This window comes from Myotis myotis, unplaced genomic scaffold (assembly GCF_014108235.1).
Source record: "Myotis myotis isolate mMyoMyo1 unplaced genomic scaffold, mMyoMyo1.p scaffold_m19_p_12, whole genome shotgun sequence".
Lineage (NCBI taxonomy): Eukaryota > Metazoa > Chordata > Mammalia > Chiroptera > Vespertilionidae > Myotis > Myotis myotis.
The window spans coordinates 41302312-41322026 of record NW_023416316.1 but is presented as its reverse complement, the minus strand read 5'-3'; the positions used below and the strand labels follow the sequence as shown (position 1 = coordinate 41322026).

The 19715-nt window shown below is 44.3% G+C and overlaps 1 protein-coding gene across 3 annotated transcripts in view; it reads right to left on the bottom strand.

Annotated features, from left to right (window-relative positions):
- Positions 1-19715, bottom strand: part of TRPM3 (transient receptor potential cation channel subfamily M member 3) — a 237081-nt gene that overhangs the window by 59847 nt on the left and 157519 nt on the right. For all 3 annotated transcript variants that reach the window (XM_036330860.1, XM_036330862.1, XM_036330861.1), the window contains 3 exons: positions 17020-17160; positions 10331-10459; positions 4755-5006 (listed from right to left, as the gene is read on the bottom strand). In XM_036330860.1, the coding sequence (XP_036186753.1) occupies positions 4755-5006; positions 10331-10459; positions 17020-17160 (522 nt within the window). The remainder of the gene's footprint in view (positions 1-4754; positions 5007-10330; positions 10460-17019; positions 17161-19715) is intronic.

Here is a 19715-nt window from a genome sequence, read left to right as displayed (position 1 = left end):
ACATGGTACCACACCCTCTGGCAACAGCAGTCATAGGAGGGAAGCACGTGACACAAGAATCCAACCAGAATCCTTTCTTTGGATATTTTTCAGCTGAAGCTGGGAAAGAGGCACTGCCTTTATCTCTCTGTAATGATGTTAATCCAGAGTGTCTGAGTTAAATGCCCCACTACTGATCAAAGTGAATGAAGCAGATATTTGAGAGAGAGACAGAAAGAGAGAGAGAGAGAGAGAGAGAGAGAGAGAGAGAGAGAGAGAGAGAGAGAGAGAGAGAGACCTAACAGTGGTTGAGAGCCTGACTGCAGTAGCCCTTAAGGCCAGTTCCATCACATCATTGCAGGCTATAAATCTATCTATCCCTCCTGGGCGTAAGCCAGTTGGAGATAAGTTTCTATCCTTGCATCAAACCATCTAATACAAAAGACTATTTTTTCTTGGATATCAAACTTCCTCAAAGGATGCCCACCCATGAAGATAATTGATGGTAATCTTATCAAGGATAATAAAGGCTTTAAATTCGTTTTAAAATTTTATTTTAAAAAAGTGCATTCCATGGTGCCTGTTATTGGAATTACAACATTACAGCCTTCCTGTTTGCATTAGGACACTGGGGGCTCAATATATTTTATGGGGGCTCAATATATTTTATGTCAATTTATCAACTTTCAAGGCAACTTCAAAATCCATCTCTCAAGTATTATGTGACTTTGAAACTAAATAAGAGAGAGTCTCTCAAAGGGTGACATTAATTCTTATTTGTTCACTGTCCTTAAAATATATATGCTAGTCAATTAGTTATTCCTTTCACAACTTAGAGGCCTCAGAACTCTCTTAAAATGAGCAAGCCAGCTGTGTTGAAACAGTTTTATAGGAAACAAGGGTCTGCTTCTCATCTTTGCTCTTTTTTTATTTTGTAAAATTCTTTCATTATTTATTTACAAGAAGTTCTACCAATGAAGAAACACTAATGGGTTTTTCATGTTATATTTATTTAGATTGACTAAGAGGGGTGGGAAGAGGAAGGTGTGTACTCATGAGATTTAGGAGCTGGTCTGATCCAAGAAAACTCAACCAGTAAATATAGCAACTGTTCTAACTTCTCAGGATGGTTTTCATTCAGATTGATTGTGATATTTACCCCAAGGATCAAAATAATCAGAGAGCAGAGACATTCTTCCCGAACACTCAATTTCATACATTTCAAAGAAGTCTTAGCTTCCATTCAAATACCAAAATTTAATAGAGCGGGGTGCAGAAATAGAACATTATGGGTGAGAACTGGGGCTGGCTACTTACGTTTTAAAGCTAATTTGTCCATTGGTTCAGTATTAAGAGACCTGATTCTTATATTCTTTGATTGTGTTTTAATGAGAAGAGTATATACTCTAGTGGCTAAGCACGGGTTCTCAGGTGTCAGACTACCTGAGTGTTTTCATCTTGGCTTTGCTAGTAAAAACAGCGAGGTGGTCTTACTTAATCTTGTGTGTTTTGTTTGGTTTTGTTTTCATTTTCAAGATGGTGATAATAACAACAACAATAATAATGCATATTGTTTTTGTAAGGATTACATGAGATACTATGTGAAATGCTTCATGTGGGTAGTTTTCAGTAAATGTTAATGTATTATTATTATTAGAATTGGAAGAAGGTCAGTCTGTGGAGTCAGGTAGACAGAAGTTGGAATCCTGCTTTTGTCCCTTGCCCAATTTCAATTTATTCCACTATTTAATTCATGGTGATGAAATAGGTTATAATGATGATGACCTATCTGACATGGAGTGTGGCACATAGTAAATGAAAGCTATTATTGCTGTTTGTTTTTATTCTTATATTTCATTATATAAGTAAGCTTAGCACTAGGCTTGGAGAATCCCACTGAGAAGTGGGATCCTGGATCTAAAGATCAGTGGGAATCATACTTGATCAGTATTGTATTCAGGTACCTTAACAGCTGTGTCTCTCCCTAGACCACAGGGCACAGTTACTTGGCAGCTCAGCACTGAATAGAAACTCTCTAATGCTGAGGGACTTTCAGTATAATCACATCTGGGCATATTTTGTTAACCTCCCAGCCTGGCAGTCCATCTGGCTCCCTGATAAATTCTATAGGCACATTTTACCTACCTTCTGGATCAGTGACTCAATTATTAAATCAATTATCCTAAAAACCCTGTAGAGAACAAAGCCCCCAAATATACTCATTTTCTACTTATTCTTGACTGATAAATGAAATCATTCATAAGTTAGAAGGTAGAGAAAATGCACTACGTCTTTCTTGCTTATTCCATAGTAAGGTTTAATTCTAATAAAAAAGGGATAATTATGCCATCATTAAAATGATAGACGTGGATTTTAAAAATAATCTTGCCGCTTTAGTTTGACTTTAGTTATTTCAAATATTTAAATGCCACTCAACCTTTTTAAAGTAATGTATTTGGTTGGTTTGGGTCTTTTCAGATTTTACTTATTGAAATAAAATGAGGTAACAATTAATTAGAATAAAGCAACCGATCAGATTATGTAATCACCCAATGTAGTGTTTCTCAACAGGGGATATTTTGCCCCCCTACCCCACCCACCCACCCCCAGACATATGGCAATATCTAGAGACATTTTTAGTGTGTGTGTGTGTGTGTGTGTGTGTGTGTGTGTGTGTACATACTACTGGCATCAGTGGGTAGAAGATGCTGCTAAACATCCTATAATGCACAGGACAGCCTCCCAGAACAATGAATATTCGAGTCCAAAATATCAATAGTGTCAAGATTGAGAAAATTTGGCCTAATTTTATAGCTGTTACAGTCCTTCACTTTCATTGGGCCCATTTAAGAATCCATTTGACAATCTCATTGGAAGCATCTCCTCTCTGCTCAGAAAATTCATACACTCACATATTTTTATATATAACTTGGGTAAAGGGTCCACTGATCCTCCCTTCTAAATGTCTCCTGTAGACTCTAAGTTGAGACTCTGCTTTTAGACACAGGAATTTTCACCACAATCTCAAATTCACTACTGAAGTAGAAAGAAGATTATGTAACAGGCAGTGTAATAGAGTAAGATGTTTTTCTTTTTTTTCTATCCAAAATACCCAAATGAACTGGGATACAGTTTTGGGATTAGTCTTAAATTCAAGCTTGTTCAATTTAAGTTTTTCCTCTCTAGAATGGGTTTGAAATATTTTCCCTAAACAATGCTGTTGTTATACACACCAAGCTTTTGTACAAAAGTGTTAGGAATAGAGCAGAATAACTATACTCACCAATTTCTCCCCATTTCATTGTATTTTAACAGATACAATATGAACATAATAACAGAATTTATCAACTACCTACTATGAGCCACCTACTGTTGGCTATTTAACATGTGTAATTTCTAATCATCACAACAACCTTACAAGCTCTGCATCTATTATAACTACTTAAGAAATGATTAAACTGAGTTTCAAAGAGGTTAAATGAATTGATCAAGGTGTCATCACCCCTTCCTTTTGGATTCAAGTTTTCCCTCTCTTTGCATGACTTTGTCAGTGCTTTTGTAGGAAGAGTTGGTTACTTAAGATTCCTTTTAGTAGAGTTTCACACACATTCACGTAATAAATATTGATTTGTTGACTGAAAGGTAAGCAGAAATAACGCATATTATTTTAAAACTTGAGTAAGAATGATAAAGAACACCTATTGACCAACTGTTGGTTTCAATAGCTCATAAATGGAAGTGGAGTGGAGGTTACTAACGAAGAGGCTTTTCGATAAGAGGTGTTTGGCATTATAGAATGAATGGCTTGGCTTTTCCACATATGTGCTGTAAAGGTGAAGTAGAGGATATACTGAGAAAAGTGGAAAAACTGACTTAGAAAAACCAAAACAACTCAGGCTCTGATTCTTCCTCTGGTGAGTCTGGAGAGGGAGCTGGTTTACTTGGGCTCTCCCAGGTTCACACTAATGCTGTTCCCCTAGGGCTTGGTCTTTATGGAGGTCTGGAAACTGATGTGGCCAAGAAGTTGGAACAATTCCACAGCCATTGTGGGAAGCATATTAGTTTGCCACTTGGGATTCATTAAAAAAAAAAAAAAAGATAAGTAGGGCATCATCATAGAACCTAGTTTTTAACAGACATCATTTTCCAGTAGTGTAATAAGACACATGATATAGTGATAGAACTTAATGGTCAATTCGAGCACAACCTAACAACTGAATTCAAATAAATGATGTTTTTCTTCTCTTTGCGTAGGGAAAGGCATTTTCTTAGCACTTCATTAAAAAAAAAAGTAATGCTAAAAATCTTAAAAATCTGTTATATATTTGGAGTGGAGATTTACTCCTCCAAGATCCAGCAAAAATATAACCTCCATTTGAAACCCTCCCTGACCTCCACTCTCTTTTCTATGTTCCTATTGTACTTTATATACATGTCTATTACAGCATTCTCACACTGAATGGTAATTACTTCTCTTCCTCCTATCTTCAATCATGGAATTTGTATACCTAAATCCTAGTCCAGAGCTTGGCACAAAATATATACTCTTGATATAGTTTTCAGTAAGTAAATGTGTGAGCGATGGCTGATTGTCCAGTTATGTACATAGATGTAGTCAAACTCCAGAACACGCAAACAGGATTAAAAAATAAAACACCCCCAGGACCATATCAGTTAGACCTTGACAGCAGGCCCAAATGAATTACCTCCCTCTTCCTATTATTACCACTCCTCATTTGAGAATTTATCACATGGAATCAGAGAATTCTACTTACCATTTTTCCAATCATCATTACGTATGGGCCCAAGTATTTGTTCACGCCGAAGATGTCCAACAGACGGATGTACCAATAAATGATGTTCACACAATAGATGACCCTCCCATCGCTCCTGAAGGGCTGGTCTTGGAGACGAAGGATCATCCCAACAGAGAACAGAAGGATGGCTATGAGGTCCGTGACATTCCAGTACTCCTGCAGCCATACCTTCACTTTCTGTAGCAACTTCCCTGGCTCTGACATCAGAATCTAAGGGGCAAGGAAGAGAGTGGGGCTAGTTAGGATTGCGGTCTATATTCTCAGCCCAGTGGCAAAGTGCTTGGCCTATTAATTGACAACTGTAGCTTGTTTTTTCCTGTGTCTACTGGAATACTTGCATGCTGTCAATGTACAACTGGGCAAAGTGTGGGCCATCCAGAGGCAAATATTCCAGAGGCAGGCATAAGGAATAAGTTTGATCTTTAGGGTTGCCTTACAATTCCTAGACACGAATTAGGGTTTCCCCTATAAAATGATTGATTCTTAATAGCCCAGAAAGCTCTGAAATCCTCCTCCATCTAAGTCAACAGCACCACCCTATTGAATTACTCAGACCACCATCTTGGAGGACCCCTTTATTCTCCTCTTTCACACCAGATTCTTTACATCAACATGTCCTATCACCTCTATTTCTAAATCCAACCCACTCCAAGCACTTCTCACCACCTCCACTGCTGCCACTCCATTGTAAGCCCCATCACATCTCCCAGATGACTGCCACAGCCTTCTAACTGGCATCCCTGCCGCCACTGTTGCCCGCGCTGCTTCAACCCGTTCTCTGAGCAGCATACTCTTTACAAACGGAAGCCATGCTCTGGGTGGGGATTCCACAGGTGTATGTATTGGTAAAAACTCATCCAGCTGTACTCTTACAAGTTGTTCATTTCCTTACAAAGTAAATTACACCTCAATTTAAAAAGAGAGAGACTTGAGAGATAAACAAGAACAATAAATACTAAAGCCAATTTTGATAACTGAATGCTCCAATCATCTGATGCTTTCATTACAGAGAAAGATCCAAGCTCCTTGATGTGACCTCATTTGATGGCCCACCATGCTCTCCTCATTCCCCATCCTGCAGCCATGGTGGTCTGCTCTTAAGTCTGGCAAGTCCATTCTAGGCGCAGGTCATTGGCACTTGTTCCTTCTGTTGGGCATTTTTCTTCTCCCAGATTTTTACATGTTTGGCTTCTCCTCATCCTCAAGGTCTCTGCTCACGTTTTGCCTTCTTAGGCGACCTTCCTTGAGTGCCTTCCCTGCAGTGGTCTCCACAGCCCCAAGTCACTCTCTGTTACCCTATTCTATTTTTTGAAGATTTTATCACTATATGAAATTAACTTCTGTGTGCATGTATCGTATGTGTGCCTATGTGTCTGTCTGTTTATCTATCTATCTATCTATCTATCTATCTATCTATCTATCAGCTACTTATCTATGCATCCATCATCTCTCTCCACTAGACTCTAAATTCTGAGGGTAGACACTGTGTTCCCCAGAGCCTATTACATAATACTCAAAAAATATTTGTGGACTGACTGATTGTTGCAAAGACAACTCACAGGAATTCTCCAGTCCCTTTTACTGCTGGGTGGGGCTCTGACTTAGCTTAATTCTAGAGGAGCCTTTTTGCTCACACACACTCTATGAAATGAACAGATACATAGCAGGAGTTGCCATCCATCCCGTCCCACAGCCTGCCCCAGGATACGAGGAGCCAGGGAAGCCAGCCTACTGAGGCGACGTAACAGGGCTACTTGTAGGAATCATTTGTGTTTACCCCTGAGCTTCCACCTCTTTGACTTATGACCCACCCCTTTCCCAACTCAGAACCTCTCAAAGGAGAGAGAAAGGACAGGGGACAGTTCTAATCTGCAGCTATGTATTTGAATTGGCCTATCCCTCTTTATGGCTTACTTTGGCCTGAAATAATAAGGGAGGCCATTGTAAGTTAGGACGAGGGCTTGGAAGGCTAAGCAAGCTACCAGGAGCCACCTGCTAGCTTCATTCCTAAACCAGGGCTTCTTAACCGTTAACGTGCATCAGGATTACCTGGGGAACCACAGGTGGCTGGGCCCTATGCCTGGCGTTTCTGCTTCAGTTTGCCTGGTGTGGGGCTTGAGGATTTACTTTTCTAACAAATTCCCAGGTGAAGCTGGTGAACACAGATTGATAACCACTGCCCCCTCCATCAGGAATTCCCGCAGCTGCTGTTGTCCTGGTGGCTTCTCACCCCCACTCCACCCTATGTGGGCAAAAATCTGTGTGTGCACCTGTAGGGGCAAGGAGGAGGGGCCACGAGTTTCTCTAACCCTTTGCCCATACTTTCCTAAAAGTGTTCAACACAAGCTTTACGGTATCATTTTTTTATTTATTCTTTAAAATATTTTTTTTTTTTTGGATTTTTCAGAGAGGAAGGGAGAGAGAAATATCAATGATGAGAGCGAATCATTGATTGGCTGCCTCCTGCACGCCCCCTACTGGGGATTGAGCCCACATCCTTGGCATGTGCCCTTGCCTGGAATTGAACCCGGGACCCTTGAGTCCGCAGGTCAACACTCTATCCACTGAGCCAAACTGGCTAGGGCTATAGTATGGCTTTTTAAACCGTGAAAATATTCTTGTGATTTCCCAACATTAAAAAAATAAAAAGTGACAAGCTAACTGGCTGGAGGTGAAGCTGGAGTGGAAAGTCGAGCCCCACCCACCTCCCCTGTCACTTCTCCAGCGGCCTCAGAGGCACCTCTCAGGACCCTGGGGCTCGAGGAGGATCCCGGGTTGGCACCCACCGAAAGAACAATGGGCGGGCCTAGAGGGGGACTAGTCAAGTTTAAGACCTAGTCCCCTTTCCAGCTGTGGACTACAGAAAAATAGTCCAAACAAACCCTGAGTCTTACCAGTACTTTCCATGACCGTGAAGTGGGGATGTCAGAACAGCCCCGTTGACCTCACAGTGGTGGGGAGGACCCCATGAGACAATGTCTACCAGCACACGCTGTAAACAGGCCCTCGCTATAAGGGATTACCGCGGCTCGTTTGGGTGACTACACGCAGAAGTATGTGGTTCTGGGAATGGGAGGGCAGCTTGCGAAACCACAAAGCCTTGTATATCCCTCCTCAGAAGCCTGCAAACTTGGCCATGTTTCCAGGGTCTTGCACCTGAGATCTTGAGGGCCTGCGTGCTGACTGTGAGGAGGGACCTGTGGGGTCTTTGCTCTCTTGGCAGCTGAGCATTTCTCGAATGGGTTCAGGGCCATGGGGTGGGCAGGAGGGGGCTGCCTCCCCAGGGTGAAGAGGGAAAGGTCAGACACTGAAGTGGTAGGTCCTCCGACCTCACAGCTTCCTCAGAAGCCAGGGCTCTCCTGCTGACCCCCGCTGACCCCCCGCTGGCCCCCCGCTGACCCGGGCTCCGAGCCCTCTGCTATTACATGCCACCTCAGGAGAAATGGATATGCAGCCCGAGGTTCCTGGCAGCCCGCCTGCTTGGCCGCGTCTTCCAGAACAGGCTGTGGAGTACAGGCTGCTCCCTGTCTTCTTCCAGTCCCGTCCCTGGAGACAGTCCAGCCTCCTTGCTCTAGTCTTTCCCTTTTCTGCTTATCGCAGGGAAGGAGGCGCATTTGGGCGTCAAATCACGGAGGAGCGAGCTGCCACTTTGCAGCGACCGAGTCCTTAGCGGGAGGAGGTCTCAGTTCTCAGAGAGCCGCGCAAAGACCACGGCAAATGTACACAAAAAGCCACACCCTGGTCAGGAAGTAGAGGTCTATAGACTGGTCAGAGCAAGGCAAGAGGGCAAGGCATTAAAAATAAATAAATAGCCAAAACCGGTTTGGCTCAGTGGATAGAGCGTCGGCCTGCGGACTGAAGGGTCCCAGGTTCGATTCCGGTCAGGGGCAAATGCCTGGGTTGCGGGCACATCCCCAGTGGGGGATGTGCAGGAGGCAGCTGATCGATGTTTCTCTCCCATCGATGTTTCTAACTATCTATCTCTCTCCCTTCCTCTCTGTAAAAAATCAATAAAATATATTAAAATAAATAAATAAAATAAATAAATAAATAAATAAGTCGAGTCCCTTATAAAATGGGAGTAGTGTACGCACAGCCAAACTCTCAGGATGGGGGCATGCTGGTTAGTTTAAATATTCCCAAAGCAGTTTAGAAACCCAAGAGAAGGGCTTGAAATACACACACACACACTAGTATATGAGATTTTTTACGTTCTCAATAGGAAGGGGTCTAATAAATACTGCATCTTTCCCTCTGTAGGAGAACATTCCAGAGCTGAGACCTAAGCTAGGAAGGCCTTTTAACCTGTTTTTGTAATGAAAACAATGGTGGATTTGTGGATTCGCAGGAATCCTTTTTACCGTGGAACTCAATATATTTCCCCACTCACTGTAGTACAGAGAGGAGGATGTTCGGCATAGAGGGAGCAGGAGACTTGACAGGAGCATTCTTCCAGGAAAGGCCTCTCCTGCAGTGTGCAGTGTCAGGGGGAAACGCAGAGGAATCATACCCACAAGCCTGCCTTCCCTATGGGTTTGGGAACGGGAGCTTGGGGAGGCTTTGAATAGGGTTGCAGCGCCCTCTGGTGGACTTTCATTCGTTTGAGCCGTTCTGAATGTGATGGCCTCTGAGGCTGACTTAACTGTCATGTGGGGGTGGTGTTATGATGGCTCCTTTAACTCCAAGGAGGGGTCGGGGGAAGAGAGGGACCTACACTCTCAACCTGAAGGGTGAGAAATATGCTCAATTCATTCCAGTGATGCCCAGGGCTGGTGCCCAGCAAGTATATAACAAATAGTGAGAAGGAATAAATCAGAGAACAAATTAACTTCCTAGAGAGGCTGAAATGCACTTGGAGAATCATAGGTATTGGCGCACCGTGTCCAAAGAAACACCCAGAGGGAGGGGTTTGCAATGGGAGTTAAAATCGGAAAGATTTAAAGATTTAAAAAAAAGATAAAAAGAGGAAAAACTTAAAAAGTCATGTTTATAGGGAGAAGTAAACACTTGTAAACAGCCCAGCCAGTGTGGATCAGTGGTTGAGCATTGACCTATGAACCAGGTAGTCACGGTTCGATTCCCCGTCAGGGCACATGCCCGGGTTGCCAGCTCAATTCCCAGTGTGGGGCATGTAGGAGGCAGCCGACCAATGGTTTTTCTCTCATTATTGATGTTTCTACCTCTCTCTCCCTCTCCCTTCCTCTCTGAAATCAATAAAAATATATTTAAAAACAAACACCCTGTAAACAGTGTTGAAAACAACTTGAGGGATTCCTCGGGCAAATGCCATGTGAGCAGGAAATGGACTAATCCTTAGGGCTCATGGAGTGACGACCCTGGGAACACACTGGAGGCCTCCCCCGGGCTTGTCTGCAGCCCTCGAAGCCACGTCCACATTTCTGTGGCCACATTAGAGAACATTGTCTTTAATGTTCTGGATTTGCTTGGATCGGGAGCGCCCCCCTCTCCCCTCCATGCACAGATGTAACCAACCACCGTCTTTTCCCTCAGTTCTTTTTTATGAAAGTGGTTACCTCTCTCATCTTTTCTATTCCCAGGGTGAAAATGTAGGAAATGACGATCCATTCCTGGGTGGAAGGCCAGCGCTCCATCTTCACTAACACGATATAGTTGAAGAGCATCAGGTATCCGATGTACGCCAGCTGTAAGGAAACACAATACAGTGCTCTGGCTGCGAAGGCCCGGGAGCCCTGCCCTTGGGCAAGGCTACCTCACAGCAGGACAAGAACAAGGTCAGCAAGCGGGACTCGGAACTCATGAACCTCAAAGCTCTAAACTCTCCAAAGGATATAAAAAGATGGTAACATTGGAAATAATTTGATATGCAGTCTCCCTTTTGACTCTTACATTTGTCTCTGTGTTATGACGCATCACTTCGTTTTGCAAGGACCCAGGCTCTCGTGTCTCCCTGGCTAAAAAGGGAACCTCTTCGCCCCAGAGCTTCGCTTGCTCATGTGTGAGCTCCAGGTTCTTGAACTAGGGCAGCACAGTGGATTGTTGCCTAATGAGTGCCAGGTGGATTGAATGTCGGTAAGAAGGAAAAGAAGATGCTTGCTATACTTGTAAATCGGTCAAGCCAACACAAAAATAGCCTGGACTTTATCTAGAAGCCTGACTTGAATTCTCTTCTGAGATACCGTCTCTTTTCCCCCTCCTCCTACCTTTGGATGGTTGGCCTGACAGTGCCCTGGCAGGGTTTTACCTGTTTCTCATTGCACTACCTTCCTGCCCTATTCAAGTTGGAATATTCCTTCCTGGTTTCTGCTTCTTTGAAACAAAACAAGAGAAAACAAAGCAATGTTTTTGAGAGAAATGGCCGACTGTGTGGCCGTTCTGTGTGGCTGAGTGTAGCTTGGAGTGAGCTCATGAGGCGCTGGCATCAGAGACTGAACCCTGTTGGGACTGGCAGGCTCGCTTGCCGGGTGTCCCTGGGAGCCTTGGGGTTCAGGTTTGGTGACGTCCCTGGTGGATTCAGCTGTGTCTACATGGCCGGAATGTAGGAGGGCTGGTGGGTTCTTACACAGGGGCTGGGAGCCTAGGAGGGAAGACAGACCTAGGGGGAATGGCATGTAAGTTAAACCTTTTCTAGGCAAAGCTTCAAGCTGAGGAAGGCACTTGCTGGCTCAGGGGCCTGAGGGGCTGTGAGTAGGAAGGAAGAGTGAGTTTATTCAAATCTTCTGTACTCTTTGGAGCCTGCATAGCAAATGGGACACAATGTGGGCAAAGGATCAAGGCCTTGAGATTCTGGAGATACAGCCTGACTCTGCAGCCCTGGTGGCAGCTTGGAAGGTGGAGAAAGGGGCAGTGTGGCTGTGAGATACAAGGAGAAACTGGCAGCCTACAGAGCTAGAGAAATGCTGCTTTCTCTACTAATGGGTTCTTTCTTTCTTTCTTCCTTTCTTCCTTTCTTTCTTTCTTTCTTTCTTTCTTTCTTTCTTTCTTTCTTTCTTTTTTTCTTCTTTCTTTTTTCTTTCTTTCTCCTGTAAATGCATAGATTCTTAATATGAGTCAAAGGTATTTTCGGAGATCCTATTATGTTGACACATTTATAAGTACAGCTGTATAATTTCTCATCTCTTGAAGGGTAGGCATTTAGGCTGGGGTTCAGTGAGATCACATACGGCAGCAGGAGAGCAGTTTTGGAGGTGCTGGAGGGCCCACAGGGCTCACTCTCCACCTGGGAGGCTTGTTGTGTACACCCACCCCCTCAGGGACTGTCATTTTAACCCAGGACTCAGCTCCTCCCCCACTCCCTCAGGATCATTAGCACATCCTGAACGCCTCCCCTGAAAAGAGTCTACTCGACCTGAAATCGTGTGGGGTGGTGTTTAAAATGGCATTTGGTTGCTGTTTACCATCACACACTCTAGTCCCCGTGCATATGGCATTTTACAAGCGGCGAATAAAGGACTTCGATGGTTAAACTCTAAAATGTACTCTCAGCCTCCCTCTGACCTGAAATTCTTCTCCATTTCTTGCTGCTTCCTTCTCCTGTTGGATCATATTCTATTACTTCCAGGTGAAATGAATCTTGTTAACTGCCCTGGTTTTTATCATTTTACCCAATTCATTGCAAAACATTACAAAGCATTATCTTCTCTTGTCACATGTAGGCCCAGTGACACACTACTTCTTTCAGGACCTCTGCATGTTAGTACTTAAGTACAGGCAAACAACCGGAGATCTTGCAGTTCAGTTCCAGACCACTGCAGTGAAGCAGGGACCACAATAAAGCCAATCATCATCTTTTTGCTGGGGGAGGGTCTTGCCTTCAATTTGTAAGAGACACAGCATCTGGGAAGGGCAATAAAGCCAAGCGCAATAAAACGAGGTGTGCCTGTAACTCCTCCCAGCTGCCTCTGTGCTCCGAACACGGGCCTAGCGCCGTGGTCGGCAAACTGCGGCTCATGAGCCACATGCGGCTCTTTGGCCCCTTGAGTGTGGCTCTTCCTAAGCCTTAGGAGTACCCTAATTAAGTTAATAACAATGTACCTACCTATATAGTTTAAGTTTAAAAAATTTGGCTCTCAAAAGAAATGTCAATCGTTGTACTGTTGATATTTGGCTCTGTTGACCAATGAGTTTGCCGACCATTGGCCTAGCGTATTTGTTTGGTGGAAGGAATAGTGTTTAGGGAAAGGAATGTAGCCACAGAAGTCAGTCAAACTTGGATTTCAGTCCTATCTCAAGTACTTGCTGGCTGCATCATTTTGTGATTTCACTTCACCTGCCTGGACCTCCATTCTGGGAAATGGAGATGACTGCTCCTGGCTTTACAGAGCTTTGAAAGCTTTGGGGTGTTTGTGAGAGGGGATATGCATTTAGCCCCTGACGCAGTGCAGAGGCTCAGTGGATGGTGGCTAACCTCCACAAGCAGGGCTTTGAGCATGTTTAAACAGCACAGCAGAGGAGCAGCCACTGTGCTGGAAACAACCTATCTTAGAACTTGCCGAGATTCATGGAGCCGGCTGCAGACCTCAACATGACATACTTTGATGGGGTGTGTATGTGTGTGTGTATTCACACACATATTTTGTGAGTTTTAACAAACTCTATGTAGAATGTCAAAGCTTTGAAAAGGAATATAACCTTATGATTCCTAGTTAAGCCAGTGGGAATCCTATAAGAATTGGTATGCTTATATATCCTTTTTAGAAATTTCCCATTAACCAAGATGTATGACTCCTAAACCATGAAACGCAAGCGCCAAAGCCTGCCGCAGCTGCCTGTGGATCCCGGTGGGGCTGTGCCATTCCTTGCCTCCTTTTCCTACTGCCCCTAGAGAGTGGAGGCGGCACATGGCGTTTTTATAGGAAGGAGTCCGTCCCTGCTGATGCCCTCTGACCTGGGGCCATGTCACACCTTGAATTGGCATCCTCTCTCATGGGCGCTTGAAGCCAGCTCTGATCACAGACGTGGACTGCGAGCCAGCTGGGTCCCTCCCTCCTTTCCTCTTGGAGCAGAAGGGGACCCAACCTGCTCCTCCAGAAACTCGCTATGACACAGAAGTGAGGTTATGTGCAAGTGAGGTGTGTTCTACTTTCAGGACCTCGAGTGTGCAGAAGGGGCTACTTTTGGAATTAAGGCTGGGAAACACTCTTACAGAAGAGAACACAACAAAAGCACATGGCCTGTTGACCTAAAGCTGACTTTTACGGTGAAGCATCCCTGGGGATTTAAAAGGTTGACACCACCCCCCCCCCCCCATCTCCATTTACTTCCTTGAGGCTGGGTTTTGTCAATACATAAATATGGATTTCTGAAAATTGTGTAAACGCAATCGAACATGCCCGGAGCATCCAGTCTGATGGGATTCCTGAGGCTGATCCAGCCAGCCAGGCGGAAGGAGCCGATACGCCCCCACTCCTCAGAGAGGCGGCTTCCCCGCCAGCGCCTATGAAACAAGGAAAGCAGTGCATCCCGTTTCCCGGACCACCAGGCTCACCTGGGAAGCTTGTTACACACAGCTCCTCAGGCTCCTCTCCCTGCACACTCAATTTAGTGGGTCTGAGATGGGGCCTGGATTTGCATTTCCAACAAATCCCTTATCGTGATGGAAACACTGGGCTAAAAACTAGCCCTCCCTCTGGGTGGTGGTTACCAGTTCGGGCTGCTCATTGTGACTTCCTGGGAGCTCTGAAATATCCTGGTGCCCAGGCTGTGCCCCAGACCAATGCCGCCAGAATTTCATTAATGTGTAGCCAAGGCTGAGAACAAGGGCATTTGTGATTTAAAAACTTTCTTGGCTAACAACTTGCCTCAGATGAAAAAATGGGGACTGGAGTAATCAAGGAAATAAAATGAATACAGAACACAGGTCAAGAAAAAAAGAGAAATGCCTGGGAAGGACCAGAGAAGGGAGCGCTCTTCATGAAGGGATGGGTAATTCCCCGACTGGCTTGGTTTCTGCTCTCAGTCCGGGACCTGCAAATGTTTTGCAAAGGGCCAGATCGTTCATTTTTAACGCTTTGTTTACCTGATGGGCTCTGAAGCAAGTAATTTACTCAATAGCATAAAAGCAGCCAGGGTGTAGGTGAATGAGTGAATTGGCTGTGCTTTAATAAAACTTTATTTATGGACACTGCAATGTAAATTTCATATAATTTTTATGTGTCACAGAGTATCCTTCCTTTGATTTGTTTCAACTCTTTAAGAATGTAAATCCATTCTTAGCTCACAGGCCACAACAACAGGCAGTGGCTGGATTGGGCCCGTGGGTTCCAGCTCGTCAAGCCCTATTCTAGGCGAGACACCGGGGCAGCCCTAGAATAAGAGGAAGGACAGACCTGAGCAAAATGCAGTGAAAATATTACCTTGATGAAACTATTAGATTCGGGAAAGTGTATATGAACACCTAGAACAGTGCCTCATAGTAGGTGTTCAATAACTGATACTTTATTATTGTTGAGTGGGCGGATGATGAAACGCTAACTCTTGCTCCGCAGTGGAACTAGCCTAGGAAGAACATGTGCTCTCAGGCCCTGTCTCAGTGCTTTACACGTTTTAACACATCCAGTCTTCACTAAACCTCCTACAGCAGGCACTGTGATTACCCCCTATCTTAGGAAAGCTGGGGACAGAGTACTAAAGGAACTGGCTCGAAGTCACAAGTTACTTTACTAAGACAGGATTTCTACTCAGGCTGTCTGACTCCCAAGTCCATGCTTGTCACTACTAAGTTCTTTTCTGCAAGCTAAAAATAACCAACATCTGTATATACACATGCATAGAAATAATCTTTCCATGCCTTCGTTATTATTTTTTAAGAGAGATTTTAAAAAATATTAATATATTTAAATTTTGCTTCCCTAAAAAAGTCCAATCTTTATATTTTGATAATATCCCATCCTCTCTCAAGACTGTACGTTCAAGCAGGGGTTTTCAACTGGTGGCGATTGTACCCCACAAGGGGACATTGGGCAGTGTGTGGGGACAGTGCACAATTGGGGCGTGAAGAGGCCAATGTGCTGCTACAATGCACAGGACAGGCCTCCTTAACCAAGAATTACTCTGCCCCAATGTCCACAGTGCTGAGAAAGCCGTGTTTAAAGCCAGCACACAGGGTTAGCATACGGGGCCGCACGAAAAGCACCTCACCTGGTCACTTGAGTCACTGTGGCCTCAGACTCGGGTTATCCTGTTGCTGACTCAGTGACTGGTATGTAGCTGGTTGTGAGAAAGGCCGAAAATACAGATGTACCCTCCTTCACCTGGCACAGCTCCACTGTGGCCGGAGAGAAGCAGACATGACCTGGGCCACAGCTCAAACTTAAAATATCGTTGAAAGGTAGAAGTAGAAACTCAACAGTCGAGCCATTTCTACCACATCAGGAGGCTGTTTCAGGGACAGTCTTTCATCTTAGGGGCAGAAAATGTCTGCAGGGTGCGCTCACTGAACAGTATTTGCCATGATTGCAGTTTGCTTTAGTAGTTGCTGCTGCTTTGTTTGCATGTTAACTGGGTCAGAGCAAGAAAGGTTGTCCGATGACACTACCAGATGGGGAGTGATGACACACTAATGCTACTCATCTTCAGTGGTGTTACTCCTACCCCTCTGCTCAGCCCATACCCACCAACGTCCCCCACACCCAGCGCTGGCATCTAAAATAGGCAACTCTGAAGCCCTGGCCGGGTAACTTAGTTGGTTAGAGAGTTGTCCTGATATGCCAAGGTTGCAGGTTCGATCCCTGGTCAGGGCACCGACAAGAATCAACCATTGAATGCATAAATAAGTGGAATAACAAAAATCAATGTCTCTTTCTCTCTCTCTCCATCTCTCCCTCCCACCCCCCCCCCAAAAAAAAAACAACAACACACACACACAAAACAAACAAGCAAAAAATACGCAACCAGGAACTCTAATCCAGCACTCATCCACCTAGAACAGGGAAGCATTTTATAAAATGACATCTATTTTCCTGCTAGACTAGATTCATACTCATCTCGCCTCTATTTCTGTAAGTTCTCGCTTTTACTATTTATTTTCTGCAAGGAGCAGAAATGTAGATGCTATGGAAGCTGGCTCACAGACTCCACAAGTCTTTCTAAGTGATTGGAAAAAGCAAGGTCTCCCTAGAGCTTTTGTTTATGCCTGTGTGGTCTTCATACTATGACTCACAGAGGACACCACCCAGGTGCGTGAGAAATTGACGTTGGCTCCTTGTGGCCATCCCTCAGGAAGAAGAAAAGGCAAGATACTTACAGTGTAGAACCAGAACTTCACGATGGGGGCATTGTAGAACTCGTAGATTTTTCTGCCCAAGGGGATTAACCGGTGTCTGCTCTGAACTTCTTCTTCATCCTTCTTCCTGGAAGATTCCCCGTTGCTTCGTCCCAACATTGCCTGCAGAGGGAGGGAATGAATACCATCACAGCAAGGCTCTGGAGGTCATAGAGTTCAATGTGTTCATTTACACAGGAGGAAAATATGCTCATAGAACCTAAGGCTTTGTCCAAGGCTCCCAGAGAGTTAGAGACTGTGCCGTCCCTACATGTGCATTTTTTCTCTCTCTCATTTTTAAAACATATGTTTTTGTTGATTTCAAAGAGAGGGAGGGAGAGGGAAAGAAATAGAAACATTGAGAGAATCATTGATTGGCTGCCTCCTGCACACCCCCCAATGGGGATTGAGCCCATAACCTGGGCATGTGCCCTGACTGGGAATTGAACTGTGACCTCCTGGTTCATAGGTAGACACTCAACCACTGAGCAACACTGGCCGGGCACCATATTTGTGCTTTTACATTATACATATAATCTGGCATGGAAGCCCTTAGGGATATTTCTTGACCATCCTTGTCTCTTCCACCCTGGGGACCTCTGGAAGATGTGAGTGACAGGAGAATTCTGAGAGGGAGAAAGAGTGTTGCCTGGGAAGGCCATGACTCTGGCTTGTATCCTAGTTCCACTCTCCCCATATATAGTGTGAAACAGGCAGGTCTGGGTTCAAATCGTGTCTTCACTCATGCTAGTGACGCTTAAGTCAAAGGTAAATTGGATCACTAATACCTAACTATTAGAGTGCCCAGAGTTAGTCAGGTTAGAAACATCTTCCCAACCCTTTGGCATATGCCTTGGTTACCTGATCTCAAACACCACAGAACCTCAATTACTGCTGATGTTAGTTTCATGGCAACTCCTGGACACACTGCCTTCCTCTGCGTGGCAGCGTCAACCAGGCGGGTCTAGAAGCCAGGTCTAACCTGGAGAGGCCCTCATCTCAGGCTGCTGGAGCTTTCCTTAAGAATTATTTCCTTCTCATTCATGAAAAGAGCAGCAGCAACAATATTAATGATGAAACATCACAGAAAAGGCAGAGAATTTGAGAAAAGACAGACACAGGCCTGTCTGGATAGCAAGTGACAGGATGCCCCAAAGATGGCTAAGATCCTAGGGGTGAAGAGTTCCAGGCTTTGGGTCGCTCAGAGGAGCATCGAGTCCTAACTTGGACACTTGGACTCCATGGCACCTTGGACAAGTCTTTTAACCTCACTGAGACTCAGTTTCTTTGTAGAATGAGGGTAATACTAGCACCTGCTATAGGGTTGGTCTATAATCAATAAGCATCTGGCACTTAAGTATTAGTTGGTCTTTAAAGGGATCTGAGACTTTCTCAAATACTGTTGACTGAAATGATCTAGTTGATATCTCTCACCAGAAAGGAAAGTATGTTATTAGGAGTCTATTACAGCATAATTTCTTGGCTTTAATTCTTTCAATATCATTCCAAGACAAGGTTAGTTCTATAGTGTTTGGGATATAAAATTTTCATTAAATGTGAGAACAAGGTAAAACCTTTTAACTGCTTATAGACTAATTTGGGATAAGAAAAACTTGGGGATACAGGTTTGTTGAGACATTAAATTATAGAAATAATTTCTGGTTATTTTGAAGTTGAGAACACAGATAACCCCTAGGTAATCCTGTTTTCAAACCACCTTACATAAAATCCTAGTGAATAAAAGCCTAATATGCAAATTGTTCGATTGGGAGTTTATCCGCTTGCTATGACGTGTGCTGACCACCAGGGGCGGTGCAGAACATGGTGGGCATTGGTGGCGCTGCTGGCCCCAATGGGCCCTGATGAGAGCAGGACCGTGGTAGGATGGTGGAGCAGGTGAGTGGGCGGTGCCAGGCCAAGGTGGTTACGAGCCCGATTGCCCCACCAATTGCCCGCAGACAGGGACCAGTGGTGGTGGCGTGGGCAGGGCCACCCCCTGGATCCCAGACACTGAGGGAGCTGGGTGGGGGGCCAGGCCCCGATCGATCACCCCACAGACAGTGACTAGTGGCCCACAGGCCTGATTAATAAATTAATTTAAAAAACCATTTTTAATACTTTACTTAAACTCATGAAAGACAAGCCATTTAAAAATGCATCCACTTTAGAATATATCTGAACAATAAAAGCAAAACAGGTTGTTGTATTTTTGTTTTTGTTTCACCTGCATTGCCAGATAATGTCTTGCATTTTGCCTAATAACGTCTCAACATGTCCACAGGGCATGTTCTGACTCTGTTGGGAAAGCTGCTGTCCCTAGAGGTTACCCGAAGATGCCACTCTCCAAGATGCCTAAACCCTCCAAACTGCCTTTACTCTCATCTCACTGTGTTCCCAAATAGCATGGTATTGTCAAGCACATAAATAAGCGAACAGAAGTAGGGTAATTATGTTTATGTTACATAAATTATAAGTTATACAGGGACAAATATGTAGCCTCAGAGATTCTTGGAGCCAGTGATCAATATTTATGAAACTCTATTGCTTTCTAGTTTGCTATATCCATCATGAAGATTGATTCAACCTACTGACCAGAACCAACTCCTAACTAGGCCAGAGTATAGAATGGTACCTATTCATTAACTCAAGGTACTTTTCTAGCCAAAGGGTCCATAAAG